The 22,760-nt window shown below is 52.0% G+C and overlaps 10 protein-coding genes across 10 annotated transcripts; 5 read left to right on the forward strand and 5 right to left on the reverse strand.

Moving 5' to 3' along the window:
• Positions 1 to 134: 134 nt before the first annotated feature.
• On the forward strand, positions 135 to 579 carry M409DRAFT_21373 (uncharacterized protein; the record flags this gene model as incomplete). Its single annotated transcript, XM_033805830.1, has 2 exons — positions 135 to 152; positions 205 to 579. The coding sequence occupies 2 exons, from the start codon at positions 135 to 137 to the stop codon at positions 577 to 579; spliced, it is 393 nt and encodes a 130-aa protein (XP_033669517.1).
• A 1,023-nt stretch (positions 580 to 1,602) lies between these two features.
• On the reverse strand, positions 1,603 to 2,600 carry M409DRAFT_21374 (uncharacterized protein; the record flags this gene model as incomplete). Its single annotated transcript, XM_033805831.1, has 3 exons — positions 1,603 to 1,922; positions 1,977 to 2,482; positions 2,536 to 2,600. The coding sequence occupies 3 exons, from the start codon at positions 2,598 to 2,600 to the stop codon at positions 1,603 to 1,605; spliced, it is 891 nt and encodes a 296-aa protein (XP_033669518.1).
• Positions 2,601 to 3,019: 419 nt separating this feature from the next.
• Positions 3,020 to 4,296, reverse strand: M409DRAFT_65518 (uncharacterized protein; the record flags this gene model as incomplete). Its single annotated transcript, XM_033816548.1, has 4 exons — positions 3,020 to 3,751; positions 3,800 to 3,888; positions 3,945 to 4,219; positions 4,271 to 4,296. The coding sequence occupies 4 exons, from the start codon at positions 4,294 to 4,296 to the stop codon at positions 3,020 to 3,022; spliced, it is 1,122 nt and encodes a 373-aa protein (XP_033669519.1).
• An 887-nt stretch (positions 4,297 to 5,183) lies between these two features.
• M409DRAFT_34351 (uncharacterized protein) lies at positions 5,184 to 5,566 on the forward strand (the record flags this gene model as incomplete). Its single annotated transcript, XM_033810322.1, has 2 exons — positions 5,184 to 5,321; positions 5,405 to 5,566. Coding segments are annotated over 2 exons (300 nt in total), but the record flags the coding sequence as incomplete, so codon positions are not given.
• A 387-nt stretch (positions 5,567 to 5,953) lies between these two features.
• M409DRAFT_53271 (uncharacterized protein) lies at positions 5,954 to 6,850 on the forward strand (the record flags this gene model as incomplete). The annotated part of the gene is made up of 1 exon (XM_033812323.1): positions 5,954 to 6,850. One exon carries the CDS (start codon positions 5,954 to 5,956, stop codon positions 6,848 to 6,850), a length of 897 nt encoding a protein of 298 aa, XP_033669521.1.
• A 420-nt stretch (positions 6,851 to 7,270) lies between these two features.
• M409DRAFT_53272 (uncharacterized protein) lies at positions 7,271 to 8,410 on the reverse strand (the record flags this gene model as incomplete). The annotated part of the gene is made up of 3 exons (XM_033812324.1): positions 7,271 to 7,475; positions 7,616 to 8,158; positions 8,208 to 8,410. 3 exons carry the CDS (start codon positions 8,408 to 8,410, stop codon positions 7,271 to 7,273), a joined length of 951 nt encoding a protein of 316 aa, XP_033669522.1.
• Positions 8,411 to 9,948: 1,538 nt separating this feature from the next.
• M409DRAFT_21378 (uncharacterized protein) lies at positions 9,949 to 10,609 on the forward strand (the record flags this gene model as incomplete). Its single annotated transcript, XM_033805832.1, has 3 exons — positions 9,949 to 10,008; positions 10,056 to 10,309; positions 10,363 to 10,609. 3 exons carry the CDS (start codon positions 9,949 to 9,951, stop codon positions 10,607 to 10,609), a joined length of 561 nt encoding a protein of 186 aa, XP_033669523.1.
• A 2,268-nt stretch (positions 10,610 to 12,877) lies between these two features.
• Positions 12,878 to 15,910, reverse strand: M409DRAFT_65522 (uncharacterized protein; the record flags this gene model as incomplete). The annotated part of the gene is made up of 2 exons (XM_033816549.1): positions 12,878 to 13,961; positions 15,867 to 15,910. The coding sequence occupies 2 exons, from the start codon at positions 15,908 to 15,910 to the stop codon at positions 12,878 to 12,880; spliced, it is 1,128 nt and encodes a 375-aa protein (XP_033669524.1).
• Positions 15,911 to 17,347: 1,437 nt separating this feature from the next.
• M409DRAFT_21381 (uncharacterized protein) lies at positions 17,348 to 19,415 on the reverse strand (the record flags this gene model as incomplete). The annotated part of the gene is made up of 5 exons (XM_033805833.1): positions 17,348 to 17,522; positions 17,575 to 18,161; positions 18,211 to 18,325; positions 18,377 to 19,193; positions 19,247 to 19,415. The coding sequence occupies 5 exons, from the start codon at positions 19,413 to 19,415 to the stop codon at positions 17,348 to 17,350; spliced, it is 1,863 nt and encodes a 620-aa protein (XP_033669525.1).
• An 816-nt stretch (positions 19,416 to 20,231) lies between these two features.
• M409DRAFT_53277 (uncharacterized protein) lies at positions 20,232 to 21,728 on the forward strand (the record flags this gene model as incomplete). Its single annotated transcript, XM_033812325.1, has 1 exon — positions 20,232 to 21,728. One exon carries the CDS (start codon positions 20,232 to 20,234, stop codon positions 21,726 to 21,728), a length of 1,497 nt encoding a protein of 498 aa, XP_033669526.1.
• Positions 21,729 to 22,760: the final 1,032 nt, after the last annotated feature.

Consider the following 22,760-nt stretch of genomic DNA (forward strand, 5'->3'; position numbering starts at 1 on the left):
TCATCCCCGTTACTTCCACGCTATCTAAGCAGCTTGCAGTGCAATTAGCAGCGCAGTCGCTTGTGAAAAGTCGGAGAGATGGCACTTCTAGTACGGTATAGACATTCAAGGATTGGGACTTAATGCGATCCATCATGGCTCCACAAGTCACTGTAGGTTCAACCTATGTGCGTTCAACGTGCCTCCTGAGACTGACTTGCATAGCTCGATTACACCGAAGTCTTCGGCTACAAGAACGACAGCCTTACGCCAGAAGCGTATGTCGAAACGTTTCCAAGCCCTGATATGCTCGGAAACCCGAACGTCAAGACGCAGCATCTTCTCGTGGCATCCACCGTACGACAGCTGTCATCAACGATAGCGGTGGCTGGGCGACAGATCCGAGCAATGCATGTCCTGTATAACCCCGATACCAAAAAGGAGATCGCCCGAAGCTCTGGCCATGGCGTATTACAATTCACCTACGAGAAGGTCGAAGGCGTTTGGAAGATTGCGGGTCTTAAAGCCTCTAACGATTTCTTTGACAATGAAATGAGAGGCGTCTTCCCTTCGTTCCCCATCATAGAATTGAAACTCTAAGGGGCGGAGGACTGTCAGGACGCAGCAAACGGGAGTTGGAATTTTGTCAACGAGACTTTCTGTTTCTTGACCGTAGTACACAAATATGCTACAGTAAGTCTTTCATCCGGCAATGCAGCCAGTCGGGAACCTCTTTCTCACGCGAAGATGCTAACGAACAACTTGCAGCTCTACTACAAATCCATTTTCAACTCGGGCATCTAATCTTGGTCGATGCACTACCACCAGACTTCGTGTTCATCGACAAATACTACACGCCTTACGACTTGCGCCTGTGTGCATGTCGATCGATCATCACAGCCTTGAATCTGGCTCTACAGACACAGGAAACGCACAACATCTTGCTTCTCGATCCTCACCCGGAGTTGATGACAAACGCCATCATTCGCACGGGATCATCACTGCTCCTTTTACATCGCCTGCAGAAGCTCTCGATTGACACCACAATCTCCATATTCACCGTCGTTCTTGCGGCTCTGGAGGTATTGTCAAGCATATCCTACACGGCGTCGTTAGCGATACCACGGCTGAGACGGGAAATTGATGAGGCTGGCCTAGACTACTCGACTGCATTCAAGACAGGTGAACTTCATGCTGCGGTATCAGTGACGAGTGACATCGGACAGAGTCTTTTCCACAACGACGTGTTACGGCATTTGGAGCAGCACGTGGCTAGCTTTTCCATGTTGCCTGGGACCTTCACAGACGATTATCAGCTACATAATGCGCGAGACATCTTTGGTGGCTTGGAAGATCTCACAATCTTCACTGAGGGAATGGACACTATTTCATAGAGCAGCGAGCATCACGCACTAGAACAATCCCCATTGCTATTAAGCTGTTTGAGCAACCTGGAATGTGATCAAGAGCTTAGTCCCTTGGAGAGTTGGGGGATAATCGACAGTGTTTCGTGTTCCACTTTGAGCGGAAGAACAAGGCTAGACTTCTTTCTTTGCTGGGAACACTGGCATTGGCGTAGGGCTGGCCATACTTTCAAACTTCAAAGACTAATCAACTCTGAGTCTACATCTTCGCCGTCGCAGCATAAAGGTTCGGCAGATCCGGAAGTGAGTGCGTCTTCAGGAACTCCTTCAGCGTCTCCGGCCGAAAGTCCGGGAACATGCTATTGTCGTTACCACGCATTAGAGTTTGCCCATTGATGATGTGGTAGTTGTAGGCCAGTCCAAGCCATGCGAAGGGCTCGTTTGGCCTCGCAGATTTGCTTTCCTGAAGTGCTTTGTAGAGGTCTTCCAGGGAACCCAGCTTCTCATATCGAAGCTTGACGTCGTATACATCTTCCACGAGTCGACCGAGGTGTAAAGCGGAAGTGAAGTCTCCTTGCACTGGACGGTGTTACTCAGGCTGCCAACGTATATCTCAAAGTGAAAACAACTTACCCCTCAGAAGCCCCGTGGCACCTGGGTTAGCGATTGCTTCCACCGTGAACTCGGCCATGTTCTCCACGGTCGTGACCTCCCAGACCTCCTCACCTGAGCCCCAGTAGTGAAGGCTTTTCGACTCAGGATCAATTATCCCCATATATGCCGAAACGAATGCTTCAGCGAAGGCACCGTTCAGTATGTGAACCGGCTTGATCTTTCCATGCTTCCCGAGTTGCTGCAGATGCTCATAAATGTCGATCTGGCAGTCCTTGTGAGGAAGCTTGTCTCGTTTCAAATTGCGAAAGTCGAAAGAGTAGTCAGAAGCAAAGTATCGAGGCACCTGCTCAGTGATGCAGGCGTCGATGAGAAGCTTTTGGCCTTCGACCATCAACGAGTCTTCGCCAAGGTAGCAGCACACGAATGTTGTCGCGCCTTTGAGAGCTTTGCGTAGGTTCTCGAAGTTCGTTGCATCCGCTTCGTGAATGGTGACTCGTGAGTCCGACGAGAGGATTGGGTCGACTCTGGAAAGATCTCGACAGATACCAATCACTTCGAGGCCGGGCTTTTGCAATACCTTTGTCGTAATGAGGCGAGCCAAAGACTGCTGAATCCTGCGATGACTACTCTGCCGTTCGTCATGTCTGTTGAGCACTCAAAGGTGTCTTGGCTGTATTTGCGAGATGCAAGCAATCGGGGCTTAATGTCGGTAGCAGGTGGAAGGGTACATGTAGAATGCTGGATACAGAATATTCCTCAGCGACAGGTTGTGGCGCTGTGAAAGCGCATCATTGTGACAGTGCGTTGTGTCAGCCTCGAAACAAGGCTTCACTTACTGCAATACCGGTCTCGTGATCGGACAACTGGAAGACTGTCAAGCTAGTCTACAATTACGACATCACCACAGCTTGCATTCCCCGGTTGACGGCATGGAGTTAATCGACATTCACCGTGTCGTGACTACAAAGCCTTGCACATGGACCGTGAAAACGCAGATTAGTTCTGACGGCATGCATCGAAATGTTATTTGGGGGATTGGCAAGATCTGTTGTGATAATCGCCTACAACTTCGCCACCAACGCCTCCTCGACAAGCCGGATCGCAGCCTTCGCAGACCCATACGACTTCTCATACCCAGCCCCTCCATGCCCATAGTTGTGCACCACCCTGACCTTCTTCCCATCTTTCGACTCCATCACCTCCTTTTCCACCCGTAGGCCACCCTCCCTCTGAGGTCTCAGACCAACGGTATGACGGATGACGCTCAAAGCCTCAATACCCCTGCCCTCCGGGACCAAGGAAGGATCCAGCTCAATGGCCCGCTTCATAATACGGATAGCAAGGCTTGGATCGGGTTGACTCTCCCAGTTGTCCCTTTGTCGGCAGCCACCGATGACGCAGCCTCCGGCAGCCGGACGGTGCATGATGTATGAGGATTCTTCGGGCCCGTCGTCGGTGCCTGAGATCGAGTACATGGTTGGGTTTTGGAGAGGCGAGTTCCGCACGAGAGCAAGCTGTCCTCGCACGGGGCAGAGCTTTTTGTCTTCGATTCCGCCGATGCGTAGAGAGCCAAGGCCTGTGCAGTTGATGATCACGTCTGCTTTCTTTCCGGAGTGGTGGAGGTCCGCGGCATCGAGGATGTTTTGCACGATTGCCCTTCTGAAGACGACGCCGTATTTCAGGCACTGCGACACCAGCCATGGAAGATATATCGTCACGTTGATGCAGATAGAAGTGACGGACAACCCGGCATCAATGCCATCCGGAAGCTCATCTTCTTCCAGCATTCTGAACTGTAAGAGGTCAGCAGTCAGGCACCCAAAACTCGACGGTTCACTCACATCGGGCATCTCATGTATACCCCAACAAGGCTCGAGCCACTCGCTCGGTGGCCTCACGGCGTCCTTCTTTCTTCGATATTGGATTATGCCTTGAGCGCTGGTGAGCAGATCGGCGCCAACACGGAGACTGGCGGCGGGCACTTACGTCTAAATCCAACGCCAGCTTCTGGGACATCGCTCGCCAGCTTAGCCCACTCGGGCCAGCTCACCCTCTCGAACTCCTGCGCTATCCGCAGCTCCTCGTTATTTTCACTAGGCCGTCGTGCCGTGAAGGGATTGAAGTCGGCGCCAGCCCAGGGCGAAGCATATTCGATGTCGGTGTCGCCTGGCATGTGTTTGGCTACGATTGTGATGTGACTTCCATGCCCGCTGTTCTTTCTCGCGAGTAAAAGAGCTGTGGTCAGTCCAGATACTCCGGCACTGCAAAGTAGAGGTCAGCCAGTTTCGTGAGAGTAGCCCAGCATAATGTACCCCAAGACGACCAGATTCTGTGCCATTGTGGTGGGACCGTGGTAACGAATGACCATATCCCTATCTCAATGAGCTGTTGTGCGTGGAGACTTAGTTCTAGCCGTTGCAGTATATGCTAATCAGTTGATCTTTATTTGCAGACTATAGTATGCTGGGGATGCTGCGGGGTGGAAAGAACGGCATTCGGAATTGACGGAATAGAATAGCTCCAGGCAGCATCTATGCCAGCAACCAGATAGACGATCGAAAGAGGATGCATGCGAGGAAAGATAAAGCTCGACTTAACTGCAGCTCTGTTTACTGGTGGTATCTCGAGTATGAGAATGTCGGTACGCAAGGAGTCACACTTCCCACTGGGATCCCGAGGTGGAAGAGCAGTATGAACTATGAAGGTCCGATCTTTCTTGCAACGTTTCGAAACTCGTCCGAAGACGAGGTGACGCCTCAGTCCACAGCTGGTTCCCTTCCACAAGACGCGGTCAGGAGGGCTGCTCTTCCGGAGAAGACCTTGTGAATTCTCATCCCGGGGGAGAGGTCAAGTAGCTGAGTTGTCATGTTGCGTGGCTACAAATGAGCACATGCTAGCTCACTTCCATGTGAGACTGTTGATCTGTGGCATGTGACAGATGACGCATGTGAATGATATTGAGGTCGGTGGTGTTCAGAAGACAGAAGTGAAGTCGAGCCTGTCCTGTGAAGATTTGAGCGCGGCGGAATTCCGGCCTTGGCGTCGCCCCCATCGCAATGAGCATTGACGTCCAACCACCATCCCAACCACAACAAACACCCCCAAATCGTCAAGATGGCCGACACCGAAATGGACGTCGACGCGCCCGAGTCGCTCGACCAAGACCGCAAGAACGGCAGCGGCCACACCGACACCAAGACGGCCGAGAACGCCGTGCCAGTCCGCAGCATTGAGGGCTGGATCATCATAGTCACCAACGTCCACGAGGAGGCTTCTGAGGAGGACCTGCAAGATCTGTTTGCCGACTACGGAGAGATCAAGAACGTCCACGTCAACTTGGATCGCAGGACGGGATACGTCAAGGTATGGCGGGATACAACGCAGAGGCACCACGCCTTGCGGAACGTCAGGCACGGACTAAGGCAGTGAACTGATTGTGATGCAAGGGATACGCTCTGATCGAGTTCGCGACCATGTCCGAAGCAAAGGCTGCGATTGAGGGTGCCAATGGAGAGCAGCTTCTCGAACAGACCCTCAGCGTCGACTTCGCCTTTGTGCGTCCACCACCAAGCAAGTCCGCCACCGGCTCCAAGGGAGCGAGCAAGAAGGGCGGAAGACAGCGGAGTCGCAGCCCAGGCGAGAGGAGAGGTGGACGGGACGAGGAGGCAGACGATTGAGGAGAATGATGCCAAGAACAGGCAATGATGCTGCGAGCATCGGGATAACGAGCGACGATCGATAAGGCATGAAGCGGCCTCGACACGCCATTCTACGAAAGAATGGCAGAGATAGCACTCGAATTGAAGGTAAGAATGCGCCTGGCCTGTGGCATAATGCAGGGCTCTGCTGACCAGCTTAATAGAGTTTCACTTGCGTTGAGGTCTCGAACGCTGAAACCCGGGAACACGTGACATCTCCTGGTCGACCGCACAAGTACTACGAGTGACCAAGTCAATGCCATTGCGACCTGTATCCGACTTGCTTCACTCACGACGATGGCCAGTAGATATCTTCCTCCGTTGGAAACGCGCTCTCTGAATTCTACTCGGCCTCGTCGGGGTTCCTCGTTCCGCAGACGGTCGAAGCAATCACACCCGGGCTCGTCGGAAGTGGCGGTGCATGTGCTGTTACCAAAGATCTTTGGTGGTCAACTTGTGCCCTCCGAGTATGAGAGTGAGAGTGATGATGGAGAGGTGTCATCTCCGGACAGCGCAGTCATGGTGGCCACGTCCCAAGGAATGGAAGACATACCTTTTATCACCCTATCAAGTCCTGACGAGCCAACGTATCGGCTGAGTGATGCCCCGCCCGCAACGAGCTCGAATGTACTTCCCGTGAGTTCAAACCACCGCGCGAGCAAATACCCGAGAAAGGACGATGAGAGGGTTAACACTGTCGGTGTGATGTTGAAGCCTGCAGTTGAATGTGATGGATCCTTAGCGACAGCAGCTGCGGCGCCTCGCTGTCGGCCCCGAAATCACAAACCGCCTCGCCCAAGACTCGACCGTCGTGGAGCTCCATACACCCCGGATTCGAGGTCCCCAGCGGGCAGCAACGAATCCACGCCTCGAATGCGATGTCAAGATCAGAAGATGATCCGACCAAACCCGGCTGCAGTCAATCAGCTCTCCGTAGCGCTTGATCACTTCTGCCATCTCGCGGAAGGTGACAACGTTCGATGCGCGGTGGATCACACAGTCACCGAGGACAACAAACCCTTTAACGGCTTTCTCAGTGGCTCAGCTGTCAATAGGATTGGGGGCAAACGACCTCGGGAGAAGACTATCCTGGCGAATGGCAAGGAACTGCGAGGCGGAGAGATTGTCTTCAATTATGAACCGAAATTGAGAGAGGCTGCGTCTTGGCGATTCTCGAAAGGACATGGAAAATAAAAAGCATTTGGAGCTATTGGTACACCCCTGCATGAGATATAAAATCGCAAGATACCACCACCCAGGTACGAAGTTACGAAATTCTTGGGATTATGAGATACGACCCTATACTATACCCACGGAAAAGGATTAAACATACGATGTTGGATGGAACTTTCAGCAAAGCATAGGCTGATGGGGGCATATCATGTTGTCGCAATAGAACGCATGCTTCTGTAGTAATGGCTGATCAACGAGAAACGAAACCATTTGGAAGAGCAGACAGTCTCAGTTCCCTTGCATTGCCCTCCTGGCGCCGTGGACCATATGCTTTACAGGCGCAGCACATCCCGCTCGCTGGTTGTTGGTCTAAACACCTTGACGAATTAATGTTGGCTTGGTCGTCTCCATGATTGGAGAGACAGCATTTCCAATTTCTAGTTAGCTCACTTGATGCTGCTGCCAAAGAGAGCGGGAGGATGGGTCTGGTGCACATTGAGGTCCTGAAAGAATCGAGAGGAGTGGCGAAGGGATATGGAGCCGGCTGAACGGCTGTGGAAGTCGTGCGGGCGTGAATGGTGAATGTCTTCTATCCCACGCAGATCTCGCGGATCTACTTATACGTTGACGACACCCGAGGCTTGGTCTATAGGAGCATCATGGAGGGAACTTGGAAGTTGGTATATCAAAGTACTCTGTCTGCGCCAACCGCAGCCCCAATTCATCTCCAACTTCCTTGCGAATGCATCTCCCCGCTGCTCCCATGTCCATCAACCCTGCACGTACCTGGCGTTCACCTCGCTCACGCGATAGTATCCACACTCATTGCACGCCATCATATGCGGCATTCCAAAGATCGATTGGGACGGGTCCTCCTCGATGAAAGCGCCCTTCCAACCCATGCCCATAGCGCTGCAGAGCGCCGGTTTGAGGCTCTCGACGAACTTGCACAGCTCGAGAACATCCTTGACCCCGAGATTCCGATCACCAACCCGCTTGGCCAGCGCTCCGGCCTTGTAGCAAAGGTGCTGCTCGGCACGCTTCATGGCGACCTTGACCGTGTATCCGGCCGGAGCGCGCTCAGATATGTCGAAGCTTTCGAAATTCGAGCGCGTCTGGCGGAATTTGGCGACGATGCGTGGGGTGTCCTTGTCCTGGCCGGAGCTGATGGTGTAGTGGACGGCGAAGTTCTGCAGGTAGAAGGAGACGTGGCGGAGACGAGCGGCGTTCTCGTCGCCGATGGCTTTGACCCAGCGGGTGAAGATGTCGACGGGCGTCCACGATTTGGGCCAGGCGCCGTTCTTCCAGCCTCGCATGTCGAGCATGAATCTGAAGTAGGGTCAGCAACTGTGAGACTATAGAGAACTATGTCTGTTACCGATTCTTGCCATAGAAGACGTCTAGACTCTCCTTGCGCACTCGTTTCGAGACTTTGCTGATGCTGGGCTGTTGGATTCTATCGGGCATTTGCGTGATGTCGATCCAGGAGTAGGAACGGAAGTAGAGATAGACCAAGTCGCGGATTTCCTGGGGGAGGTCGAGGAAGTGCACCGAGGCCTTGTTATCGCTGTCGTTGTCCATCGCTGTTGTTGTTGCAGAGGCGTTTGTCGCTGGTCGACGTTGTTAACGCTTGGGAGGCAGCTTGGAGAGTCTAGAGTCATAGAAGCTTGCAGATTGAATTCATTTAGTCGTGGTACTGTGGGACGAGCATTTCTCTGTGACGAGACTCCTCCTATTCGTTCAAGTGCACCAGCATTCATCCCCGTTCCTTGCTGGCAGTTTAGGCAGACTGGATTATGAGAAGGAGCGTTGTCATTTCTGCAAAATCAAAGAGTTTGATAACAAATGCGTGCAGTCCGCTTTCACTGTAACTAAGGACAAGCGCTCATCAACCAGCTTTGGGATATCCTCGACGTCAGTAGATTGATGTTCCCCCTTTTCCAACGTTTCCAGCCACTATACCCGTTGCTCTGCTCGTTTTCGCTGAAAAGGACAGCAGTTCCATCGATATAATGGTAGACATGGCGGCAAAAGCGCTGGCACGCCTGCTTCCGAGATCAGTGGTCTAACGAAACCTTCGTGGATTTCCATCGACTTCACCTCGTTCTGTTCATCCGGACATGGTTCATACGACGTCCTTGCCCTCTTCATGAGTCTTGAGACTGGACGTAAATGCTAATCAGTGACTATGGCTGCTCAAGTCTCACGTTATCAACTTCACACCCTCCTTGCGGACAATGTGCGGGCGCTGCGGGAAATCGTCTCAGCTTCACCCTATCTGCACCCAATGCTGACAAAAAATGTACAATGATCAGTATACCAGCATGGCGACGTAGCAGCGAGTAAAGACCGAGCGAAGAGCTACGTACAACCAATCTCATCTAGCGCCAGCCACAGAACGCCACAATCAAGACAATACTTGGCATCAGAAGTGACCCTACAGGCATTGCAATCCTTACCACATGTCCAGCCGAACGATAGCACCTTTCTCCGGCAAAACTCGCTCCATGTCGGGGCAATATCGCGGAGTCGCAAGCGAGTGCTACCACAACTGACTGCTGCATCCGGCCCGAACTGGCAATCAGCTTCGAGAGCTCGCCGTGTTCATGCCCGGCACAGACGTACGGGACAGAGGCCAGGCATTCCGAAAGTAGCTGTCGGCCAAATGGAAGCTCGGCTGTTATTAATCAGGGATGTGGTCATCGACAGCCTACAGCAGCTCGCAGTGAGAGTCAGCCCACCATGCGTCCCCGGTCAGGGCACCACGTCAAGCCTTGGTAGGGCATTGCAGGCCCACATGCATGCTGGACTACTCTCGCATCTCCGAGGGTGCAGAATTTCCAATCATGTATAATGGGCATTGTGGTGGCCAGCTGAATTTACAAGCAGCCTTGCGTTCTGTTGAGATGGCGAGCCAGGGTCTGTTGCCAGATTCGGCGCCGGAAGGGTGCGAGCGGTTGCTCATGTCGTATCAGCCAGCATACGATACATACATATGAGTGACGCTCATGATCGAGATCAAGAGCATCCACCATGCAAATGTTGAGAACATAAAGGCTTTGAGTTTGCCACCGTGAGTTACAGGCCCAACTGGAAAAGCGCAAAGACAGCGATGAGAAATGGCGTCGAAGACATCATACCCATTTAATTCTAAGCAGGAATGGTTTCTTCAGACCGATGTGCGTAGAGGGACACCTGTACACAAAGAACGGCTGACAATGGCCAGACAAGTTTCGAATGGACGGAGTGGTGGGCCGAAGTGGAAAACAGCTTCCTTCAAGAGCCAGTACCCGAGGCAACCCATGCCCTGCTTCAACTCGGCACTCGATCATCGTTTGAAGAATCCAGCCGTCCTCCAGCGGTATCTCCAGCATCGACAGATACATCTGATCGATTCCCACCAGAAACACACGACAATGCATCAGAGCAAGATGAGACCATCAGCAAAGCAAAGAAACGAAAGATACAAAACCGCGAAGCGTGAGAAGACCTCCCCACAAGCAAGAGTCACAGTAGCTGAACAGATGCTCCAGCCAACGCAAATGCCGCGACCGACGCCGAGAGCAGGTACTCAATCTCGGCGAGCGATTGAGGACGAGCATGGCGGAGAACAAGAACCTACAGGCACGACAAGCAAAGCTTGAAGAGGAGTGCAATCGTCTGAAGTCGGAGAATGGTATCTACTGTGAGCTTTTGCAGAATTTCTGGACCATGACGTTTTCAGAGGATAAGCCTGCAGCATTGGCCAGTGAGCAGGAGGGGAGCCTGCCGGAGTTGTGAGCCAGAAACAAGCGAAGACAAACCCCTTCGGTTCCGGAAAGCTGATTTACCCGAGATAGCGCTCCGTTCTGAGCTATCGCTCGGCCGCCCTTTATGCGAGACAGGTCGGCACACTTTGAGCAGCGGAGGAATTTATTGAGATACTCCGTTGGCAGCTATCTGGACGAACGATAGGGAACAATCTGGGGCGAAGCATTGGGTGCGAAGAACGAATACTCAGACTGCAAGAATGCATCGGCGCCCTTCCGGGACGACAGAAGCTCCTCAACTAGGCGCAGCTCAAGCACGCCCTGGTGTACTATCGGAGCCATTCGTCGTGGGGTCGGTAAAGGAAGCTGCGTCAAGCTGGCCGGCTGCAAACCTTTGAAACCCGCTAGGCCGGCATACTAGAATCAACCGAGAATGTCTTCAGCGTAACAGAAACTACGTCGAGTTAATCGAAGATTGTGTTAGGATCGGTTTGTGAATCCTAGAATCTTACTTATTACGTGTACCAAGCTTAAGTCTTTAGTTAGAGCTCGTAGAAAGAAGAGGGTTAATAAATAAGTAGAACATGTATAACATAATCTTTTTATAAGAAAGGCATGATTATTCGAAATAAATGTCTCTAGGTCTATATTAGTTAACATGGGCCCACTTCCTTTAACGTTGCAGTACTACCCTTTATTAAAAGTTTGCTCCTTAACAATCAAAACCCACTCTTATAATCGCTCCAATATGTAGATCAAGCCATCACTATCGACAACGGCCACTCGACCAACGCTTTGTACTCGACTGGTATCTGCTCGCACAACAACGGCACTTGACGCTTCCCAGTTCCCTGAAACCAGGGTACTTTTTCCTCTGCCAGTGCGACTACTGCGAAAAAATGTGCCAAGACGACCAGAGCTCGCGCATCACGCTCTCTAAACAACTTTATGAAGCGAGTCGGCGCTCTGGCTGGCATGGCATATATTCGTCGACAGATAGCAAGCTGCGAATCGGAACCGTGAATGATGCCTCTGTGCATGAGCCCAATGTAACTAAGTGTATCCTCGTAGGCCCTCTGGTCTTCCGGACAGATCAAATAGTTTTCGACTGGCCTGAGGAGATGCTCGAAACCTATGCGGTACTCTGGGCGGAAGACGGAATCTTCTGTTCTCATTGATGGCTCGCCGGTTGTGAGACCTGCTGTAAAATTGGTCAATAAGGTGAAGATCACGGAACCTAGTCGCACACACCTTCATCTATCCAACCAGGTCCAAGCCAGCTATACCACTGCCGTATAATGCTATTGATTCCACTAGCGACTCCGATCCACTGCACCAGATCTCGGAGAGAATCGTTCTCAACCTGTTCGCTCAGTACCAGAAACGAGTAAAACGATATCAAGGCCGAGCACGTGAAGGCGGATTTGATATTCTCCGTCGTCAGTGCGGCGACGGCATCCTGATATGCTTGTAAGGACTGGTGGAAAAACTTCCTCGATACATTTACCATATCATGCGTAGACAGAGGAACGACACCATCTGCGCTTGAAGCATCGGTGGTTGATATCGTCGACCGCAGAATATGTTTCTCGACAGCATCCTTTGCAGGCCATCGTCTTGTCGACTCCCTCGACGCCCTCAGCGCCGCGACAGCTAGAACGCCATTCAAGAGGAAATGACACCTTAACGCCAGGTGCGCTGCTTCGTATTTCCAAAAGTCCTTTGCGGGTGTCAGGCTTTCGCAGATCTCGGCCATCCATTCGTGCATCAGGCTGAGTTCGAGCGTGTGGTCTCTTTGGTGGATGAATGTGTCTTGACTGGAGTGGCCTGAAGAAGGGATTGAAGAATACTCGCACTGAATGTGCAGTCGAGAGCAGGCGAGACAGTTGGGTCTGGTCTCATCGCATTTGACTTTGCGGGCTTTGCACTTTTTGCATCCCTGTTGCATTTCGTCAGAACTAAACAGCCTAACATTGATGATGCCCAGTAGTTCTGACCTACCGTCTTGGTCTTCTTGTGGCCAATCATAGGCACTTCGATTTCTGTACTTCAATATGCCGTGGAACTGTGTGGAGAAAGATACGGATGTTTGGAATAAGTGGGCAGTGTCTTGTGTTTCTTGGCTATAAGGCTGGACAGGAGGAAAGAGGAAAGTGAACTTGGCATAAAGTTGAGTGGGAATGACGTCACAGCTGAACAGTACAACCTTCCCCTGCATTTGATCTTCCATTGAGGCTGAGCACTCCATAACCAATAGTATACATTCCTCCGCACGCATCCACAATGGCGAAGTAATTTCTCACAAGCCCTTCGCAATCAGCAAAGCCTGAACTGATTCGTACACAGCTCCTGCAGAATAGTGCAAGCTAATGGCGTGTCCAGTATTCGGTACAAGCGACGTCACGAAGCTGTCATTGGACACTCGAGGATACAATTGCTTAACTTGCCCCAGGAGGTTGCCTGGAGATGAGCAGTTTCCATTGCAGAAGGGAAGGTCATCGATCCCGTTAACGATGGCCACCGTGCCGTTGAACTCGAGTGCTGGCCCGACAATGGCACTCGTAGACAAGAGCTCTCCTACGGCGATGGTCCCTTTCGTCGAGTCGGCAAGACTGACGATCGCGGGATCAAAACCTGGTGCGTGGAAGAACCCAATCTGGTTCGAAATGGCTGTACTTGCAACGGTATATCCGTTCTGTGAACCGCTGAATTGATACGGACGGGCTTCGGAGGCGATAGCGAGATTGACGCCCGTCAGAAATAGCGGGAACCCAGTCGAGTTGAGACTGTAGCCAGTTAAGATGGCGGCATCCAGCGACCGGGGGTAGGTGGAAGTGACAGCTTGTGTCAGCACGCTGCCGAACGAATGACCAACTCCGACGACGGTCGAGAACGTCGTGTTTTCCAATTCGCCAGCTCGAAGCTTGCAAATGAGAGCGTTGGCAATCTCAAGCTGCAGTCCTGCTTGAACTAAGTTGACAGGATCTGGTTTCGACGACAAGCCGACACCGAGTCGATCGTACAAGAATACTGCGTGTCCATTCGTCAAGGCAGCGTCGACGTATGAATAGCCGGATGCGAAGTCCCAATAGCTGCGGTCGAAGCCAAGACCATGAGTCAAGAATTGAACAAGATGGTTGGAAGTTCTGTTTATCGGGACGCATAACGTTGCTCCTATCTCGTATGTACCTGTGACATTCTGCGTTCCGGTCGAGATGGACTGGATGTATGTTGAGCCAGAGGTCGCGAAGTCGAGAATAATCTGGGTGACTTGAGATTGATTCAGTGGCGATGGAAGGTGGAGTTCGAGATTCTTCGTGGTGGCCGTTGTTACTGAGACTATGCCTGAGACACAGTCTGCTGATCCGCTTCTCGAGAGGTGTCTGTGTGAATTTGTGAAGCCAACTGTGGAGGTTTGGACAGCACTCGAGAGTGGAATGTTGGTCAAAAGTGCAAGTATTGCCAACAAGTGTAACACATTGAAGATTCTGGGCTTCATGATGCCGAAAGCTCGAGTATTCAGTCCTCAAGTAAGTGCGTATGCACAGCTCTTTTTCAAGACTTGATAATTTGGCACGGATGTGACGAAGAAAAGTGCCTGCTTGGACTTGGATACGACGACGGCCATCACTACACTATGTCTACTGAAAGACGACCTCTTGAGTCTTGTCACATTACACATCCCAAAGCGACCTTGCGAAGCAGCCGCGAGCTGAAGTTACGTTTCAGGTCGGTCTTTGTCCGACGTGCATATAAGATGACATTTCCATATCGACTGACGGCATAGCTCCACATCACCAAAAGCAGGTCAGATACTCTGCGTTAGCCTGGGGTCATTTCCAGCTCGGATTTAACGCGACCCGCATCTCGAAGATTGATCGATCGTAAGCACAAGTCAATAGGGCAGCCCTAAATTACCAGATTGGCCACGTAAGCCAATGAAGTAAAGTCAAATGCGCCGGTATGTTTGATTCAGGTATGGTATTTGATGCATCTCGCTTCCTGCTCGGTCCGCACGGACCACTTTCACATGCTGCCGCGGATTGGCCGTAACTTGCATTATTTGCAGAAACAACGTCCAATAAGGAATCCATAGTCAATGTGGCTCCGGAGCGCAATCGTCATCAACGTTGACCAAGCACTTCAAGCACTCCATCAGGACAACTAGAAGCTTGTTCAAAACGAACGTCGATCCCACAAACGACCGTGCAGGGCACAGCTAGGGCAATGTACCAAATCGCAATTTCTGAGATATTAGGAAAATCAATCGCTTGCTACGACATATAAGTAGCTCGAGAGCCGCTCTGCTGCCGTGCTTGGTCACCAATCTTGAAGAGCTTCTCTTGTTATCGCGGATTGCAATCCGCCATCATGATGTTTCTCGTCGTCATCTTTGCCATCGCCGTAAGCGCTGGAACATTCAAGTTCCCACTACCCAATGGTTTTCCGAATGTGTCCTTGGCCACACTCAAGGACATAGAGCATCGCGCCGGCGGTCCAATGCCAGGAGGAACGGGAGGTCCGTCGGTCCCCTTGAATGGCTCAGCGGCACAAGCTTTGGAGGCACTAGCCTTCAACGAGATTTTTGAAGTAGCATTCTTCACGCAGCTTCTCCACAATATCACGGTGGGTTTACATTCAAGCAGCTTGGTTAATGTGTACGTCTGACCGAATCGATAGAATAGCGTTTCCGGTTACGATCTTAGCGACGATCGAGAAATGATCATTGATGCTTTGAACAGCACTCAGGCTGTATGTATCATACCTCTGAGGTGGCAGAAAGAGTGTTATTGAAATAATACCAGCAAGAAGAAGTACACTTTCTCAATGCGAACAGCGGGCTGAAGGGCAGCACTACACCTCAAGTGCAACCATGCGAATACATATTCCCAGTCACCACCTTCCAAGACGCCATGAAGATGGCCGACGATTTCACGAGTATGCTGATGGGTGCCATCCCAGCAGTTATCACCGACTTTGGAGCGGCTCCTATCGTGGTGCAGCAGCTCGGTAGCGTTGCGACTCAGGAAGGCACGCAAGATGGATACTTTCGATGGGTCATTCCATACGTACCGAATTCGAGCCCGTTTCCTACGACCACGACTCTCGCCCTCCTCTTCAATCATCTCAACCAGCACTTCGTGAAGCCGGGGTCCTGTCCACAGAAATTCAGCAACATTCCCAGATTCAACAAGTTGCGTGCGCTCGAGTCACCTCGTCCAGAAAACTCGACCATTTCCTTCACAACGAATCAGCCCGATGTCACTACTGACGATCATGTGGCGTACATGTCGGGCCAGATCACGCCGGTGACTGTCGGGATCTCTGACATTGTCCACAGGGCGAACGAGACGACATTCAAGGCCCTTTTCCCATTTGAGGGAAGTTCCACGGAGGGAGCTTTCAGCAGGGGTCTGATTGTTGCTGCGTTGGTGAACGGTGCAGGACCATTCATGAATGAAACGCTCGTCACAGATGCCACAATCGCCGGCCCGGCGTTAATACAGGTCAATTATGAATGACGAGAGAGGTCAAATAGATGCGATGGTGGCGGATGCAGTGGTTTCGAGCAAGTGGAGTTTTGTCCTTGTGGGAAAATCAGGAGAGAAAGTTGTAGTTCAACCTCTCAACACATTCGTCCTCCAATGTAACTGGTCCTAGTAGGGTGGACGCTAGCGAGAGAACGCAAATTATTCACTCACATGATCAGTATTGGCACAAAATTCTTCACAGCTCATCGGAAGCGAATCGTGCCTCTCCACATAATGATAGTCGAGTCACGTCGAACACATTTGAAAAGACGTGCGCCTTTGCCTAGCAAAAGAATGACGCGCCTAATCATGGAAAAATGCCAAACAAATAGTTTAAGCTGCCGAGTCACCCTTTGTCGCGTGCAATCGGGAGGGATGGTCTTCGGCGAGCACTCCTCCTCCGATGCTAACGACATGCTCGAATAGCTGCACCGCCGCTGGGCAAGTTGCACGAACGATAAAACCCAAGTAATGGCAACGACATTAGAAGTTTTCTCGTACCGTGTACTGTCGTGAAACTCCATACTCATGATGTAGATTAGATCGAGCTCTGTGACAGACATAGGGTCGAAATATTCCGGCGCAGACACCGCGTTGACGTTCATAAACGATGCAGCCTGGACAATAGCCAAGGGTAGATGAGCAAGCTCAACTAGGAGCCATGAGACATTTTAAAGTAAGACAAGCGAATATATGTAAGACAGGTGTAAGCCACGTGCTCTACCTCCTATAACACGTCGCGCTCTAGTACGGTTCCACTTCAGCTCGGAGATGCCGCTCTAAGCTCCTTTCAGGTCGAACGTTGAAGTGAACAGTGGCCGGCCTTTGAGAAGCATGGCGCAAGAGATTGCGAGGCTGCGGCAGGTCATAATAGGATAGATTCAACGGCAATGCCAACATGAGTTTTGCTCTCCTTGGAATAGCTGTAGTAATCTCAACTACTGTGATAGCAAGCAGCATCTCTGTAGCGTCTGGCTTTGCATAGTCGATCGTAGGACTGCGGAGAAGACAACGAGAAAACATCGTCGAACGTGAGGAAAGGCTTCCTGCGAAGAGCGGAGAGCGCGCGAATGATGAGCATCTTCGAAGGGCAACAAAATCATCTTATGGGTATCTCATCTCATCATCTCAAATGCAGAACCATCTCCAAACCTCCCATCTTCTATCCCAGCGCCCTAGCCAGGCTTCCAGCAACGGAGAAGAACAACAAAAAACAAAGAAAGAAAGGAAAAGTCGCCTCACCCCACAATCGTGCCCCTCCTCTCCATCTTCATCGCGTAGCGCCGGAAGAGCTCGTTCACAAAGAAATCGTGCTTGATCCCCGGCGCTCTCTTCTCCGCGAACTCCGCGAGAGCGTCCTCCACTTTCCAGCCTTCTTTCTCGATCAGGTAGCAGACGAGAAAGAAGCCGGTCCTAGGATCGTTAGCATGGAAGGAGATGAATGTTCGGGGATGGGAGCGCATACCTGTTGAAACCGTAGTGGCAGTGCACGGCGATGGTGGGCTTCACCTTGTCTGAGGCGCCGGCGATCTTGGGGCTCGCGCGGAGCTGGTTCACGATATCGATGAACTGTTCGACTTCATCCTCGGTCGGCGGCTGCTTCGAGACGGTGGGGAATTTGTGGTATTCCACCCCCGCGTCGTCCAGCGTCTGGGAGTTGTACACCGGCGTGTCGTGTGAGATATCCAACACCATCGTCGCGCCTCCTGGGACGTTCTGCCAGCCGTAGCGTTTCACGAACTCTCGAGGGGAGTGGACGTCATCTTGCTCGCGCATCGTCTTCATGGCGCGGAAGATTCCTGCGATGGGTGGGGAGCACGGCTGGATGGCTTGCCACTTCTTGTAGTTTTTCACGTCCCATTTGCCGGATGTGGTCATGTGTCGGAGCTGCCAGTCTTGGCCGAGACGTTCGTCGACGTGGCGAGCGAGGAAGGCTTCGATAAGGGAAGAGAGGACGCGGACGTCGCGGGTGGTGTAGATGAGGCTGTGGGAGGATGGGGCGGGGAATATTTCGGATTTGAGGACGAAGGAGTGTTTCGTGGTGGATGATTCCTGTATCGTGTCAGTGGGTGTTGAAAGATGTGAAACGCAATTGACGTACCTCTTTGACGACCTGGGAGCCATTGGCTTGGTCGATCGTTTGCGGTGGTGCTGAGCCCAGCTGGTCTGGAGCGACTTCTTCGTCTTGCTGTTGATCCGAGCTGGCAGGCATTTGCCTACCCTCTGTCAACTATTCCTCGATATGCTTTATCTCCTCAGGTGGCGACAGCGTGTCGTTCTCCGCTGCAGTCAAGAACAGAGGCACCTTCAAGCCACTCCATATCCTCTTGCCCAGCAACGACTCTTCGCCATTCTCTTTCGTCTTCTGCTCCTGCAAGTAAAGTCCTCTCAGGATCTTCTGAAACACAGCGGACTTTGACTGTTGGTTGAATCGCAGCTGGAGCTTCCTAGTCTCGTAGTCTGCGTCCTTACCGACAACTCGCAGAACGCTTGCACTGGTCACACCACCTCTCCGATCGACCAATCTTATCAGGTTGAAGAGCGGCGTCCAGATCCAGTTCAGCCGCTGGATTTGAAGGAGCTGCTTGTCCGTCAATGGATGTGATCGTGGACAGATTGCCACCACGCCAGAGATGTGGTCTTCGCACAGATGAGCAAGCGGGGAGGTCGATGAAGCAAGTAGAGTCGTGATGGTGCAGCCCATGCTGTGGCCGATGAGGATGACCTTCTGGTTGACGTCCTTCTTGCGGTACCGATCGATGGCGCAGTAGAGGAGTTCGGCAAAGGCGAGTGTGGTGTATGCTTCGTCGTCGTTCGGCTCGAAATCGGAGCGACCGCAGCCTGGAAGGTCGATTGCAAGGCATGGCGCAACGTTGACGAGGGAAGTCAAGAGAGCAGAGAACTGTGCTGCTGAGCCGCCCAGACCGTGCATAAACACGAGCAGGGGAATGTCTTGCGGCAACTTGTTCGCTTTCGAGTGTTCGAGGTAGAATGTGCGGATCCTCGGATAAACATGGCCTGAGGGCGTCTCGTATCGCTCGAAGGTGGTTCCTTTCTGGAGAAGGCCTGGATCGGTAGAGGCAGCTACAAACAAGTTAGCCGGCGGCTCGAGCATGTGGCGGTTGTAGAATACTTACCATCTCTGATTCGCAGGCTCTTTGGCAGGCCGTATGTCTGCTTATACCACCAAGCGGCGCCGGCAGCCCCGAGCAGACCCCTGAGAGATAGAGCAAGTGGCCATTTCGATGATGAAGGTCGCAGATCGGAGGATCTGTCGAGCAGTTTGGTGAGAGTCGTCTGAGCCATCAAGATCGTGTTCTCTTCAACGAGGGTTGATGTGGTGTTGCTCTATGTTGCAGGCTTTTAGCATGGTAGTCGCTGTTCGAGTGCTGTAGCTGTTGTACGTTGTCTTCCGAAGAGGTTTGGTGGTTTGAAGATGGAGGGTTGAGCAGGCCGAAAGAGGTGCAGAGAGCCAATAAGAACGAGCGGTGAAGAATGTGGTGCTGACGCAGGTGCAGCTTCACTGGCTGCAGTGAATTGTTTGCCGCCTATTTCCTTTCTGGGCCGGACTCTACAGGACTGTGAATGCCTGGAAGCTTCTTGTGTCTGTTGTTGTGCTGTTGAATGTAGCTTGTAACAACGATCTGAGCAGGTCACTGTGTCGACGTTGTCCTGGAAATCGACCCTCGTCAACAGTTCAAGACTCTACTGCTCGAAGGACTGGGTTTGCGGAAGACGGAAGTTTTGGTCAACTGGATATCAGAAAGTCGAAACCAAACGGCGCCGGGATTCTGCAGTCAACGATGATCTCATTTTCTGGTCACGTGGAAAGGTCTTGAAGATTGTTGAGAAGATGGTGACGACGTAACAATATCAGCTATACACATCCAGCCTAATACTGCTCCTAATTTTCATGCCAACGATGGATCTTGTGTTCTATTCGTGGAAAGAAAGGACGAAGAAGGAGAAAGAGTAGTACCGATGTAATATACTAGTCAGCTCTCCACTTCCTGCCTCAGGCATTCACGTCCACAGCGTTCTCGCCAAACAACCCCTGGATCCCCGTCAACTCAAACGCTCCAACACCAGCAGCCTTCACTCCAAGAATGTAGCATACATCCAATGCGCCTCTCAAGACTACTATTCCGCATTTTCCTCTTCCTCCTCCCGCCCGCTGTCCTCGCAACCGCATACCTCTACCTCTACCCGCTCGTCAAGCAATGCTGCTTCCCATCCACGCCAACGGGCAAACCTGCGCCGTTTCGCTTACTCGCCCTCGCGGATCCGCAGCTTGAAGGCGATACGAGTCTGCCGGATCCCAATGATGCGGTGTTTCCTCACTTTGAGAGGTTGTGGGGGAATTTGCAGATTGGAAGGGATTTTGAAACGTTGAAAGAGGACGGGAGAAGATTGTTCGTGGACGACCTCCCGAAAGCACTCAACACGTATAGAAAGATGTTGGATCTTTGGGGAAATGATTTATACCTGGCGCATGTTTACCGGAGTATGCAGTGGTTCACCGATCCGACGCATGTGGTTGTGCTGGGGGATTTGTTAGGGAGCCAGTGGATTGGGGACGGGGAGTTTGAGAGTAGGACACAGAGGTTCTGGGAGAGGGTGTTCAAGGGTGGGCAGAAAGTGCCGGAGCGAATCTTGGATAAGGAGGGAGTGCATAGCGAAGTACTGGGCAAGGATAGGAATTGGAAGAACAGGATAATTGCTGTTGCTGGGAATCATGATGTAGGATATGCCGGAGATTTGGATGAGCATCGCGTGCGGCGTTTTAAGGATGCTTTTGGGAGAGTCAATTGGGAAGTACGATTTAATCTGGACGACAGCGATTATGCGACGGCTTCGAATGATTCTGGTTCCTCTTCGCCTGCAGTTCGACTTGTGATTCTCAACTCGATGAATCTCGACGAGCCGGCGAAACATGAGGCTCTCCAAGAAGAGGGTCTTGAATACCTCAATCAAAAATTATACTGGGAATTACCATCGAGCGACACTGCGACTGTTTTGTTGACACATATACCCCTGTACAAAGAGGACGGCGTTTGCGTGGATGGGCCGTTCTTCGACTACTTTTCGGATCATCATGGTGGAGGCATCAAGGAGCAGAATCATTTGAGCTATGGAGTCAGTGAGCGGATTTTGGAGGGCATGCTGGGCCCAGAGCGAAGTCGAAAGGGCATTATACTGAATGGCCACGATCACGAAGGTTGCCAAGTTTACCATTCCAAGCCCAGGGAGATGGACCTCGACGCCATGACGGACGGCTCACCTCTGGTCGAGGAGAAGTGGGAGGCTGTCAAGTATTCCGAGGCTGGACCTCAGATGTCAGACAGCAACCTCATGGGCCTTCGAGAGGTCACCGTGAGGAGTATGATGGGATCATTTGATGGCAACGCAGGACTGTTGAGTGCCTGGTGGGATGCCGAAGCGAAAGAATGGAAGTTTGAGTATGCTTCTTGCATGTGTGGTGTACAACATATCTGGTGGGCGGTGCATGTGTTTGATATCATTGTTCTGGCGATTGGATGGATTGCATTGAGCGAGGCGATTGTGGAAGATCTGCTCAGACCCTCGAAGAGCATTTCGAAGGAGAAGAAGACGGCATGAAGGGACAGCATAGCGAAGTGCTGATGTTTTGATACTGTTCAGTATGAGTGATGGCTTGCAGGCCTCGAGTTCGACGTCAACGTCCACTCTCCGCAGTTCCAACCAATGAAAAGGTGACGACGAATGTCTCGTTGAAGACGAGACTACGTACCATTCTCCACCATCCAGGAACTGGAAACGTGGTGAGTGGATCTCAGGCCCACATGCATGAACACGACAGTTCATCAATCCTACCCAGCTACCAGGTCGAGTAACGGCAGCAGGTTCCGAGTCTGTGATGAGATGGACATGCAGAGGTTTTGATCCCATGAGTGCTGACTGAGGCTCGTTTGGCTAAAAGAGCACCATCATCCATTCACTTTATCGAAGCCGGCTCCTGCCGCACGGTAAGCAAGAGAAATTTCCCGAGCCAACAAGATACGCGCTGCCACAAGCGAGACTTATACGACTCGATCTCGTCTCGACGATGCAGCCTCTGCCCAGATAAAAAGGAGTAACAGCCGCCACCTCGGACGCCTCGTCGTCGTGTATAACGCAGCCTCCGATGCGGACAATGCTCCGTGCCTCGCTCAATGCTCGAAATCATGGAATGAAACCACTTCTCCCATCCATCTCCTCGCTCGAGGAGATGATTGGACCGCGGGAGGAAGAGACCAATGCAGCCATGCAGCACCTCGTGAGCTTGGCGCAGGCGAGCCCGCGTCAGGACTCAAGGACTCGCAGACGGACTTGCGCACGACTGCTGCATCGCCCTCCCTCGCCCATCAGCCGTGCGTGGGTGTAATTCGCGCACTCCTTTTGCCCGCTCGTCTCACACCGCCGTCCTCTTCGTAGCTTGAACAACGATATACTCCCACTATCGAACCATACATTTATCAACGTACCCACGTGACATTCACTGACATCACCGTCCCAGCCGGGAAGGCTTCTGGAATCGTTCGCTACGGCTCGCACTGCCAGCATCCGACTGGTCGCGCGCAACGGCGTCTCTTCCTTCTCTCGTCGCTATCCACTACCTACGGCCTCTCTCAG

This window comes from Zasmidium cellare (genome assembly GCF_010093935.1).
Source record: "Zasmidium cellare ATCC 36951 unplaced genomic scaffold M409scaffold_12, whole genome shotgun sequence".
NCBI lineage: Eukaryota > Fungi > Ascomycota > Dothideomycetes > Mycosphaerellales > Mycosphaerellaceae > Zasmidium > Zasmidium cellare.